The sequence below is a fragment of the Artibeus jamaicensis genome, unplaced genomic scaffold (assembly GCF_021234435.1).
Source record: "Artibeus jamaicensis isolate MK-2021 breed Jamaican fruit bat unplaced genomic scaffold, CSHL_Jam_final contig_65, whole genome shotgun sequence".
Taxonomy (NCBI): Eukaryota; Metazoa; Chordata; class Mammalia; order Chiroptera; family Phyllostomidae; genus Artibeus; species Artibeus jamaicensis.
Genome location: NW_026521913.1, coordinates 3,757,583 through 3,770,165, shown reverse-complemented (window position 1 = coordinate 3,770,165; position 12,583 = coordinate 3,757,583). Strand labels below are relative to the sequence as shown.

The 12,583-nt window shown below is 42.4% G+C and overlaps 1 protein-coding gene across 1 annotated transcript in view; it reads right to left on the bottom strand.

The window, feature by feature from the left end:
- Positions 1 to 12,583, bottom strand: part of CFAP61 (cilia and flagella associated protein 61) — a 430,478-nt gene that overhangs the window by 44,811 nt on the left and 373,084 nt on the right. Inside the window, exon 25 of the mRNA XM_053670941.1 lies at positions 9,293 to 9,498. Coding sequence (XP_053526916.1) covers positions 9,293 to 9,498 — 206 coding nt within the window. The remainder of the gene's footprint in view (positions 1 to 9,292; positions 9,499 to 12,583) is intronic.

Here is a 12,583-nt window from a genome sequence, read left to right as displayed (position 1 = left end):
TGTGGTGGAAGGAGAGACTAATCACCTCTCAAGCAGCCAGTTAGCTGTAAGTCCTCTGGAGGCCAACTGGCCATCTGGAAGGGGAAAAGTATCCCCACCTGGGCAGTCCTACTGGGGCGGGACTGTATAAACACTTGGATCTTTGTGTGTTTGTAGGAGTGACTGTGTTTGTGGCTCCACAGGTGAAAAACCTACGGAGCAAGAGTGGGCCCCAATCTGCAGTTCCTCTGTCTGTCATATGGCATAACGGCTGGGAGTTTAACTCGGATTCTATGCGGGCAGCCTTAGCTAAGACAGATCCAAGCTCCCCGAGACGGCGGAGGCCAGGCGGGTGAAATGAAACCCCCTTCCCTTTGTTTGTCTGCATTGTTCTGGGGGGATCACCATGGGCGGGGAACCTTCCGCTGTGTTAGATTGCATGCTCCAAAACTCTGACCGATTCCGGGGCCAGGAACCGAGCATAGATGCCGGTCGGTTAGAGGTCTTTTGCACCTCTGAGTGGCCAAGATTTGGAGTAGGCTGGCCCCCTGAAGAAACACTGAACTTAGGTATAATTAGGACAGTCCACCTCATAGTAACAGGGAAGCCAGGACACCCTGATTATAGACCACTGGCAGGAATTAGCGCAGGACATGCCGTCAGGGTGCAGGTCAGAAGCCTAAGACAGTAGGAAAGGCTAGCGGTAGGTGAAAAGTGGCGCAATCCAGTGTTTTAGTCACCCAGTCAAGAGGAACATGCCGCCCCCCATTTTCAAAGGAGAGCCAGAGGAAGGGCTGCCTATCAGTCTGCCTCCCCTATATGCTCTGGAAACTCTCGGCCAGACCCGGGGAAGCAAAGACCCTCATCTGCAACCTACATTCCGGCTCCTGCTGGTCTCTGGCAGCAAAGTAGAGACCCTGTTCAAAGGGGTCGGCCTCTCTAAAATATGCCCCAGTATAACAGAGCAGTTGCCCAGCCCCAGCGAGGCAGCAGGCAGGGACCCCGCCCTCCCCGCTGGAGGGACCAGAGGCGGCCAGGCCCACATGGCCCCCTGCACCTGGTTCTGCTAAACGGGTTGCCAAGGAGATGAGCAGCACTACCCCAGCCGAGCCCCCATGACTGAGCCAGGAGTGAGCTGTGAAGACCTCCTGGGCCTGCGCTGGTGGCCCTGGCAGTGGGTCCTTTGGGAAACCAGGTACCTCCCGGGAGCAGGGAGCCACCAGATTGCCTAAGAAAGGAAACAGACCAGCACACCGGAGCATGGAACGAGACCAGTGCACTTACTGCAGAGAGAAGGGGTACTAGAAAAGAGAGTGCCCCAAAAGGAAAAAGAAAAGGCCCACTGGCAGGCGACAAAGACCAGGGTTACAGGGGCCTACAGTCCTCAGCTTAGCTGGCTTAGACCCAGACCGTACTGGGGTCTAAGGGCTTCAGAAAGTCTACCACTTCCCTTGGTGAGGCCCTGGCCAGAGATCTAAAATAATTTACCGAGAAGGAGACTGACCCAGTGTTACTGTGTAGATAACCTCCTTTCAGCTGCACCAACCTGAGACCAATGCTGGGAGGGCCCTTGCCAGCTGTTCGAATTGCTAACCAAGATAGGGTACTGGGTGTCATGAAAGAAGGGGCACAAATTGAAACAGAGTGGGCAAGAAAGACATCCCTAGAAAACCTGTTAAAAAGGTACCTTTACTTCCCTAACCTGGCTGCGCTCTGCGCCTCTGTGGCGATGCAGTGTGTTACATGTGCCCAGAACAATGTGGCAGGGCACCCAGGGATAAAGCCAGGAATACAGCACTCAGGGAAGCAGCCATTTGAGGACTTGCAAGTGGACTTTACTGAAGTAAGACCCAGCTGAGGGTATAAGTACCTCTTAGTCTTCATCTGCACTTTTTCTGGGTGGGTAGAAGCCTTCCCCACCAGGACTGAGAAAAGCCGAGAAGTCACCCGGGCCCTGATGAGGGAAATCATCCCAAGGTAAGGATTGCCCCTGATTATTGGGAGTGATGACGGTCTAGCTTTCATCTCAAACATAATACAGGAGGTAACGAGGCTCCTCCATATCACACAGCAATTGAACTAGGGGTTGGCAGGGGCTTACTTGGCTCAGGAAAATGGAGCCACAGGGCCCCCACCTTCACAAGTGGGCAGGACCTGCGCCCCACCTCCACTTGTTACTGCAGCCTCAGTGAACCACCCCCAATGGGTGGAGGGTGGCTTTATGGTGCCCCCACACCCACAGGTGGAAGGGGCCTTGGGAGCTTCTGAGGCTCCTGAAACTGAAGTCCTGGGACCTTCACAGGTGGACAGAACCAGAGTCGAGGTGCTGCCATTTTGAGTAAAATGGATGAGCCATGTGAGTGCCCCACCATGGAAGACAAAGCATTCATGGGTGCCACCATCTTGGAACTGGCTAGGGCTTCTTTTCAGATTATGAGCTGTATGCTGCTGCTGTGTGGACACTGCAGCAGTCAGGTTCTCTGTCTAACTGATTCTGATAGGAATAGCTCTGGTTTTAAAGGTCATAAACTGAGGTCCAAGAGTGACCATCTGATTTATAGGGTGTTTGCAATGTCTAAGCATCAGAAAGCTGCAAGATGTCCCTGTGAATCTAGGGATTTTTAATAGAAGATACCTATATAGTGCTAGGGACTTTTGGCTGCCACATACTGAGTTTAAGTACCGAGTTTAAGTATAGTCCTTCCCTTGTGGGAAAAGAAACAAGAATAAAAGAATAGGTAAATTTAGATGAGTAGGAATATATATATATATATATATATGATGTAAAAGTTTTAAACCTAGAATAAAGGAAACCTCAACTACTTGTTTTGTGGGAAAAGAGCGAATTTCTCTGCCATTGGTTGTTTCTGATCAGAAACCCTGTGTACCTGAAGACCTAGAAAAGGCCACCGTAGCCAGTCGGGGAGGATGCCTTTGCCACCCGGGACTCAGGAAGGGTCACTTGGGGCTGATAAGATCTTCAGCCTGACGCAAAAGCATGTCTCTGCCCTGAGACTGGGCCTGAAGGAGCATGTCTCTGCGAGGCACCGGTGGACACACTGGTGCAAGAGAATGCCTCTACTTGTGCACTGTTTCAGAACTCTGTGTTTCGGAGTTTGCTCTGTATCTGCTCTGAGAAAGGAAACTGAGGATTCCAGAAAAGTTTGAAACTTCATACTTCATAGGAAAGTCAACAAGGGAAAGTATAAGATAGGTAAATGAAGAAAGTATGTGAAAGGTTGTAGAAGTTTGGGAAAGTTTTGGAAAGGAATTATGTGGGGTTAGTGATGGAAGGTATAAGGCATGGAGATGCAATCTTAGTGGGTATCAGAAGGAAAAGGATTTTCCATCATGCTTTGTATTTTGCTCCCTACCTGATCCCTCCAGAATTTGACACTCTGCAAGAATGAATAATGACGTAAGGTTTCTTTGCATAAAACCAATAAGACCAGTCTTTAGCAGTGGTTTTGTTAACCAAGACTTTGACTGGAATATCACACCTGAAGGAGGCGTGTATGGGTTCTGGTTGTTACCAGAAAGCCCTGAGGAACTGGGATTGACTTGTGAAGCTAGTGAAAGCCCACGAGAAAAGCCTGGTACTCTGGTTGGTTGTGTAGTTCATGCCAGTCTTTCCAGGGAAGGAATGAAGGTTGCTTTCCTGAAAGATGGCTAAAAAGGAACCTGTAAGCACAATGGACGCTCAAGGATTTGAGTGAAATAACTAGTACAGGCGAAGCCAGATGGCAGATGTGTAGCTCTGCTTCTGTGATCCAAGGGGCGGACTGAGAAGTCAATCTAAGGGTTCCCTGTGTGAGTTCCAGCAAAGCAGACTTAAGGATCATAAGTGATCCAGGCTGCTCTTGGTGTGTTTATGCAAATGAACAGTCAAAATCCAAAGCGGGACCCAAAGTAGTCCCTGTAATAACAGTAAGGGTGATCTTAAGGAGAAAAACTATAGTTCAAGGAAAATCACAATGCTCAGCATTGGACATCAGAATGGCGTAGCTAACTGTCTTGAAAGTTTGTTTTCATTTAAGAGTTGAAACCAGGTTTGTGATATTACCAAAGATACACAATGTACGGGTACAAAGAACTTATCAAATTGCTACTGTAAATGTCATTGCAGGAAGGACCTTGCAATGGAATGTCTTCTCAAAGACAGTTTCACAGGCACAGAGACTAGTTTAGAGATTATTGTGTGAATTAACCTGTGTGTTCTTCTGTTTTCATAGGGCATATGCCTATGACCTGCCTATGCCTATGAGTGATTAGTTGCAATATAGGCCTCACTTAAGGAGCCCATCTTTGTCATCGCCCCCCTGAGACTCAACAGTTTGATTGAGCTAAGTAGTTAGGTAGATAAAGGGTTGGGGAGGTCTGTGGGCTTCACTTAAGAACTGATTTTCCCTTTTCTCTCTTGATAGCTTGGACGGAAAGGGCTCAGAAATCTAAAAGGAGGGAAATTCTAATGTATTCCCCTCAGCCGGAGTGAAGTATAGTGGGCCACAAGAGTCTGGAATAGGTGTAGTATGCTTTGTACACCTTCCACTAGATAAGCCATTCTTTACTGAAGTCCCTGCCTTTGTCATTTAATAGTTATGATTTAATTGTGCTTCCAATTTCTTGCCCTACCTGTCACCTCCAGGATATGACCTGAAGAGAAGGCCAATGGTCCAGTAATGCCAGCCTTTGGACACCAAGCCTGAGACTTCCTGATGACAGTCAACTGACCAGGACCCTGTAAGGTCCTTCCCCTTGCAGGAAGGACTCCCTCCATGCTGCACCCCCCTCTTCTTACGGTACCCCTGACCCAATGGTAGGTAGGATGATGTCCATGTCCAGCTGGAAGTAGTTACAAGAAGCTGAGACCTTTGTCCATTGTCCTTTATATAATTCCAAAAGGAAAAAGGGGTCTCAGAACCCCTCCCTGATAGTAAACCACAGGAGGAGAAAAATAATGAGGAAAGAAACCTCATTAATGCTCTGAATCCAGGGAAAGGGGGGACCTGTACGTTCTTAGGAGAGGAATGTTGCTACTATGTAAATCAGTCAGGGATCATAGCTAAGAAAGTTAAAGAAATCAGAGAGAATATAAACCGCTGCACCAAAGAAACAGAAAGTTCAAATTGGAGAAATTGAGGAATAAGTCCTCAAGCCTGGCTCCTGCGGCTATTTCCCTTTCTAGGACCCCTAATTATTATCTTCTTAGGCTTAAGCTTCGGCCCCTGTATCCTGGGGATCATAGTCCAGAACTTAGAAGCAACAGTTACCCGCAGGGCAACTGTCAGGATCCTGTCCCTCCAGCAATACTGTTATCAGAAATTACAACAGCCCCCTGACATACAAGAATAACCATAAAGTGATGCTAGAGCAGTCAACAGCACTGTCGAGCATCAAAAGGGGGGAATGTAGTGGCCGGCGCAGGAGGGGAGCTAGCCGCTGAATCAATAGGATGAATGTAATGGCTAATAGCCTGCCGAGGAGGGGGCTCACAGCTGAGTCAACAGCATCAGGGAGAGCAAGTAACTAAGTAACTGAGGAGTAAGAACAAAGAAACTCATATTACCTCTTATCCGCAATTTCCCTTTCTTGCTTTTGTTCCAGAAGCAACAGTCCCAGTGGCAGACCAACCCTCACCCTATATAGACAATTGTTCCCCACTGATTGGGGCCCAGAATTTGGAGACTGACTCCTATGGGTCCGTGCGCGTAAAATAAAGTTCCACTCCGTACACTCGAAAGCGGCTGAGTTGTTTTCTGTAACAGCTGCCGCCAGCCCTGCTTTTATGGTCCACTGCCTCATTGAGGTTTCTCTCTGTTCACAGCCTTAATGGTCTGGTTGTTCTGTTTGACTATTTCTTTAATTCTGTGGTTGTAGGAGTTCCATGTAGTTTGATTTTCTGGCAATTTTGGTTGTTTATTGATTTTAGATTGGTTGTTATCCTTCTCTTAGTTGTGCCAGGAAGGTAAGGGTTTTAACCTACGCCTCCATCTTGGCAAGCTGAAAACATTCTCTTGTTAGAGAAAACTCTTAGCATTTTCCTCCCCACCAAGTAAAATTATTCTTTAACAAACAACTGATTCTCCTCTAACTTAAACATTTTGGATCATCAACTATAAATAAAATCTTGTGCACTAGCTTAGAAATAAATGAATTTATTTTCTAAATATTTTTCTTTATTTTAGATAAATAGTGCAGTTAAATATCCAAAGATCTGAGGAAAGAAAGCATATAATTAAGGAATTTGATACTCATCAAAATATAGTTCATAATAGAAAGCATTAGGAAAATATCCTCATACATAAAAAGTTTCAGAAATTAAATCCTCTTTCTTGGAAAAAAATTAAAATCCATGCATAATAAAAATGTTTAGCATACCAGTAAATTTAAAAAACTTTAAATCTGATAAAGGATGTCCATAAAATATGTATGGCAAATATCACACCTTTACTGAAGAACAAATTCCCTTTAAAATTAAGATGGGGCAAGGGGGCCATACCTCCATTTTACCTTTACTGTAAAAACCAGCCAATGTAGTAAGACAAAAAAAATAGATAAAAGGTACAAGGATTAGAAAATAAGAGAAAAAGCTGTTAGTATTTGCAGGTGCTATAATTTTTCTATGCAGAAAATTTAAAAAAATCTACAGGTAAATTACTTATGAATGAAAGTTTAGAAAATTTGCAGAATATAAAACATTACAAAAAGTTAGTGCATTTCTATACAACAGCAACAAGAAATGATATTTACAACAATAAAAATATAAGACACTTTGGATTATATTAAACAAAAATTATACAAGCCATCTAGGGAGAAAATGATAAACCTTTACTGAAATATGTTAAGGAAACCTAAGTAAATCCAGACCTATACTATATTGTGATGTTGGATTTAATAACAAAGATGTCAATTCTCATCCAATTAATCTAAGATTTAATGCATTTCCTATCAAACACATTTCCTTTCACAGAGCTTGACAAATTTACTTAAACCTATTAGAAAAGCAAAGGGAAAAAAGTATCTAGAACACCCCAAAGAAGACAAACAGTTTATGTTAAAGTTAAGAATACCTTTTAATTGACACCATAAGGTAAGTGAAAAGACAAGTCTCAAAATGGGAGAAGATATATTTAGGATACATAACCAATACAAGTTTGCATCCAGAATATATGAATAACCCCTGTGAATTAGCAAGACAACAACCCAGATGAAACATGGATGAAGGTCATAACAGGCATTTCATAGGAACTACTACAAATGGTCCATGAACAAATGAAAAAGCATTAAATTGCATTATTAATGAGAAAAGGGAAACTTAAAACTATAGGAAGATACTTTTCAAACCACCAGAATAGCCAAATTTTAAAGTCTACCCATACCAAGGCTTGCCAGGGCTGTGGAGGTGCTCTTGTGCCCTGCTGAGTTTATAGATACAACTACTTTGGAGAACATTTCAGCAGCACCTAGAACACCTGAGAGAAATTCCTGCAGATTAGGTATGTCCACAGTGCCCATAATAGTGTTTGTAATGGCATCAAACTGGGGACAATTTAACCATCAGCAGGAAAATAGATGTTTGAACTGTGAGACACTTATATAAGAGAGTACTATACAGCAGGGAAAAATTACAGCTGCAAATATTGCCATGATGGGCATTACAAACCATAAATGATAAACACTGTTGACTTTCTGAAGAAGCCACAGAATCAACTCTAAGAAGGCAAAATAAATTTATATATAGTTTTAGAAAATATATATGTGGCACATTTCTAAAACAAGGGTTGGCCTGGCTCCTGTTCTGGTAAATAAAGTTGCCTATTGCCAGTTGAATATTGGCTGCTTTCATACTACAATGACAGATTTGAGTACTTGTGACAGAATTCATATGGCCTGCAAAACAAAATATTTACTATCTGGTTCATTATAGATAACGTTTGCTGATCCCTGCTTTACAGGAAAGAAAGAGAATGATTCACCCAAACTACAGGATAGTGGTTACCTCCAAGGAGATGGGGTGGGGGTGTGTAATCAGAGAGGGGCTTCTAATGTCCTAAAGTAAGGAATTATTTCTTAAGGTAGATACTAGGCAGGTAGATTTTTAGTAATATTATCCCTTAAAATATACATACATGTTTTACATACTTTTTTGTTTATATAATGTATTCTATAATATAAAAAAATTAAGAAGGAAGAAAGATTGATTCTGATCCTGGAAGTTACCCCAGTGAATATTAAGCACCCTGGAATTTTAAAACTTACATCCTGCATCTATATCTGGTATCAGCTCTGAAAATTCTCCTAAGCTTTCTAAGCAGCAGATTATATCCAGAAGTAGTTTTCTACTCTAAAATTCTAGCCTTCCATTGAAGGACAAATACCATATGATCTCACCTTTGACAGGAAGCTAAAGAATAGAACAAACAAGCAAACAGAATAAAAACAAAGACACTGAAATAGAGAACAAGTGGGCAGCGACCAGAGGGGAGAGGGAAGGGAACTTAAGGGGAAAAAGGGGGAGGGATTTTGAGGAATAAGTATGAAAGACACAGAGATGAGGAGTGGGTGGGGGGAACTGGAGGGAGGGGGGAGACCGGGCGGGGGGGTGGGGTGGGATGGGAGAAATAGATAAAAAAAATGTACTTGAAAAGTAACTAAATAAAATTTAATATTAAAAATAAATAAATAAAATAAAATTCTAGCCTTCCTATTGTTATAGGATAAACCAGTGTTTTAAAATTGAAAGACCAAGATCTACGTCACCCAGTCAAACCAACCTGCCAGTGCAGAATCCCCTTAACATCTTGGACAAATGGCTGCCCTTCCCTGCTTGAGCACAAGCCATGTGGAAGAAGGCTAGGGTCATAGCCTGTCTGGCTGTGGAGTTCCCACCAGAGTGCTTCTGTGCCCTGTTCCCTAACTACCTCTTAACCTTCTGACTCAAAGAAGGCAAAATAAATTGATATATTTTTTCTGACCACTTCTCTCAACAGCTCCCTGTCAAAGAACTCAAAAACCATCTCATCCAGGCCCACCCATGGTATGGAGGCTGGTACTGCTGTACCTGGGATTAAGGCCTGTGCATGACCATGGGAGCCATGTGTAGGTGCATCTAGAATCCATGCATTTCCCCACATGACTCTCCACCTACTGGCTGATGCTAATGGTCAGATATTCTTTATCAGAGTAGAGTGAAATCTCTGCCACTCTAGCTTCTCCCATGGATTCCTGTTTTGTTATCTGGTGCATCAGAAAACATACCCTTTATTCATAAGACACTGTATTTTTCCTTACTAAAATACTTGGTCCAGTTTACCTGTAGAGATCTGTGATCATGTTGTCCTCATACCGAGCACACAGGTTGTTGAGGACTTGCTCATGCTGGCCAAACAAGCAAATGTAGTTGGAGGTAGGGAAAGCCTCCTTAGAAAGGCACGTGATGGTTTCCACCATTTTATACTTGTTAACATGTATTCGGAAGTAATTCCCATTTTTTGCATCACCTGTTACTACTTCTGAACCCTGGAGAGGAATGGATCAAAAAACAACATTAGAATCATTTCTGAGTGTTGGGAACTTTATCATAGAAATTTACTTTCCAAATATAAGACAAGTTATAGCTTATCATTTGTTGCAAATAGTTATAACAGACAAGGTCTAAACTCAACAGAAAATAGCTATGTCCAAAACCACATACTTGGACTTAATTCTACCTCAAGATATTTTAAACTGTGATTGCGTTGTTCCACGTTTTTAAGTTAGTTGCTAGGTTACAGCCAATTCTGTATTACTCAATACCTCACACAGCTAATATGTGGGACTGGGTTTACTCTGCTCTGTGAGGTGTGTTAAAATTGTTAATTTTCTTAGTTTTTCACAGCACTGTTTTGAGAAAAACTTCCCAGTCAAGAATTATAGAAAGAATCTCAGTTTTTTTTTAAAGTTTACTTAAATAAAGGAAACAAATAAAGGGTGAATCTCTGGCAGCTAGGTTTAGCTGTTTTGTAAGATCTGTTTCCAGGAAGAGAGTTGAAGTTTATGGGAAACGCACATATACATTCTGTAGGAGATTTTTATCTATCTATCTATCTATCTATATCTATATATATAGATATATATCTATATATCTATATCTATATATATCTCCCCAGGGGATTTTATATATAATAAAAAATCCCCATTTATTCTTTATTTGTATTGGTTTTGAGAGAGAGAAAGGTTGATTTGTTGTTCCACTTATTTACGCATTCATTGGTTGCTTTCTTGTATATGCCCTGACCAGAGATCAAGCCTACAACCTTGGCATATCGGGACAATACTCTAACCAACAGAGCTACCTGGCCAGGACCTGCAGGCTACTTTTTAATCTGTAAATTGTCAAAGCTTTGTGTCCCCTAGAAACTGGCTAAAACTACCATATAAGCCCAGATGACAAGGAAAGATGCCACTCTATCCCATGTCACACCACCACTTTTTCTATTTTAACTGCTAATGGCTACCAGCTTACCAAACAGAGACACACTCCCCATGGGCTCAGGAAACCAAACTGGGAACCCATAGCAGACAAATAGGTTTTGTTGGTGGTGGTTCAACCTTTAATTTACCCCTAGACTCTGAACTTAGACCATGGTAACGCTCAATAAATCTTTCCTGAGTGCATATAGATTTAAGCTTTTGCTCTGAACTTGAACGTGGCATTTATAAATCCAAGGCAAGTTGGACTACACTGATCCCAAACATTTACTCAGTCCTGAACATCCCCTGGGGATTTTTCCTAAACAAGAACACACAGTTTAACTGGACTTTTAAATAAATTGAAGCAACTGGTGGGTGTTTGGATATCATATGGCAGAAACCCTGAGAAGGAGTCAGGCAATTATAAAGGCACAAAGTGAAGTATACAGGAGGGGTATCAGGTAAATCCTGGGCCAGTCCCAACTATGTGTGAGAAATTACGTGTTTGGGGTGAGAGAGAGAACAAATACAGCTTAGGAAAGTGGTTGGGGATTGCAACTGGCCCATCACTCATAAAGATGAATGGATACAGAGAGAAAATCTACCTCATATCAAGGATTCAGAAAATGAACTTAGTAAGGCATTACCTAACAAAACAATGGTATCCTAATGACAGGGTACAACACATATATTAGAATTTATTGGTAAACTATATTTAATAATAGAAATATGATCACAGTACATTTTATACTATAAAATAGTTTTAAAATGTACAGATCATTCCTTTTTAATCAACATTTTAATAAATGTTATTCTGTGGTTGGGAGATTGTGTCATTTTCATTGTTTCTTTCTCTGTTCTTTTGACTACTTATCATTGCCAACTTTTTTAGTTTATTTAATCTTTATTGTATTTTCCCTATTACCATTTATTCCCCTATACTCCTCTCCCCGCAGCAATCACCACATTATTGTCCATGACCATGAGTCCTTTTTTCTTTTTTTGCTCAATTCCTTTTTGTTCCCCCCACCCCACCTGTGAGCCTGCTCTCCATCTGTGAGTCTGTCTCCATTTTCCTTGTCAGTTCGGTTTGTTTTTTAGATTTTCACAGAGGAGTGAAATCATATGGTATTTGTCCTTCTCTGACTGGCTTATTTCACTTAGCATAATGTTCTCCAGGTCCATTCATACTGTCACAAAAGGTAAAATTTTCATCTTTCTGATAAACCAAGTAGTGTTCCATTGTGTAAATGTCCCGGAGTTGTTTTATCTGCTCATTTACTGATGGACACTTGGGCTGCTTCTGTATCTTGGTGATTTTAAGTATTGCTGCAATGAATATAGTGGTGCTTATGTTCTTTTGAATTAGTGTTTCAGGTTTCTTTGGATGTATTCCCAGAAGTGGGATTGCGGGGTGAAAAAGCAGGTCCATTTTTACTGCTTTCTGCAGTGGCTGCACCAATCCACGTTCCCTCCAACAGTGCAAAAGGGTCCCTGTAGGAGACCACTCTGTGCAGTGTGGGCCCAGCTCCCACTAGGAGATGCATAGGACCCATGCCCACAGATAGATTCTCCCATAGGGAATCAGGCCTGCTATGTACCTGGGCCGCTTTGAGTCTTGCTTTTTGCTAAAAACTCCCTCACCCAGATTTGTGGCAAACATTTACTGCAAAATAACTTCGTAAAATCCATGCTAAACCTTCCAAGGATGAGTGTAACCAGTTCAACCACTTTTGCCTTTTCATTTGCAAATATCCCTCTTATGTTAAGTGATTAGCAGCATTGGCTCCTTTGTTTTCTGAAAAAGGTAACCGCCTAAAGCAACCTGTGTATAGTAAATGAGGACCATCATGTAATGTGCCAAGAAACCCAATAAAGGCCAGTCGTGGCAAGGGCAGCGGCATTTGCTCCCTTTGAGATAAAAAGCCATGCTGTCCCTTTTTCTCCACAGGACTCAGTAGTCCGTGTGAATGTCTCATTTCACCCATAATGACACGGACACCGTGGGCCGGTGTCTACATCAGCTGGCACCCACGAACAGGAACCCAGAGGCCACGAGCCATCTTCATTGTGGACAACACACCAACTTGGTTGGAATACTCATGTATTAGCCCAGGTAAGGGCTGATGATCCTCAGTGCTGTTCAGGAATG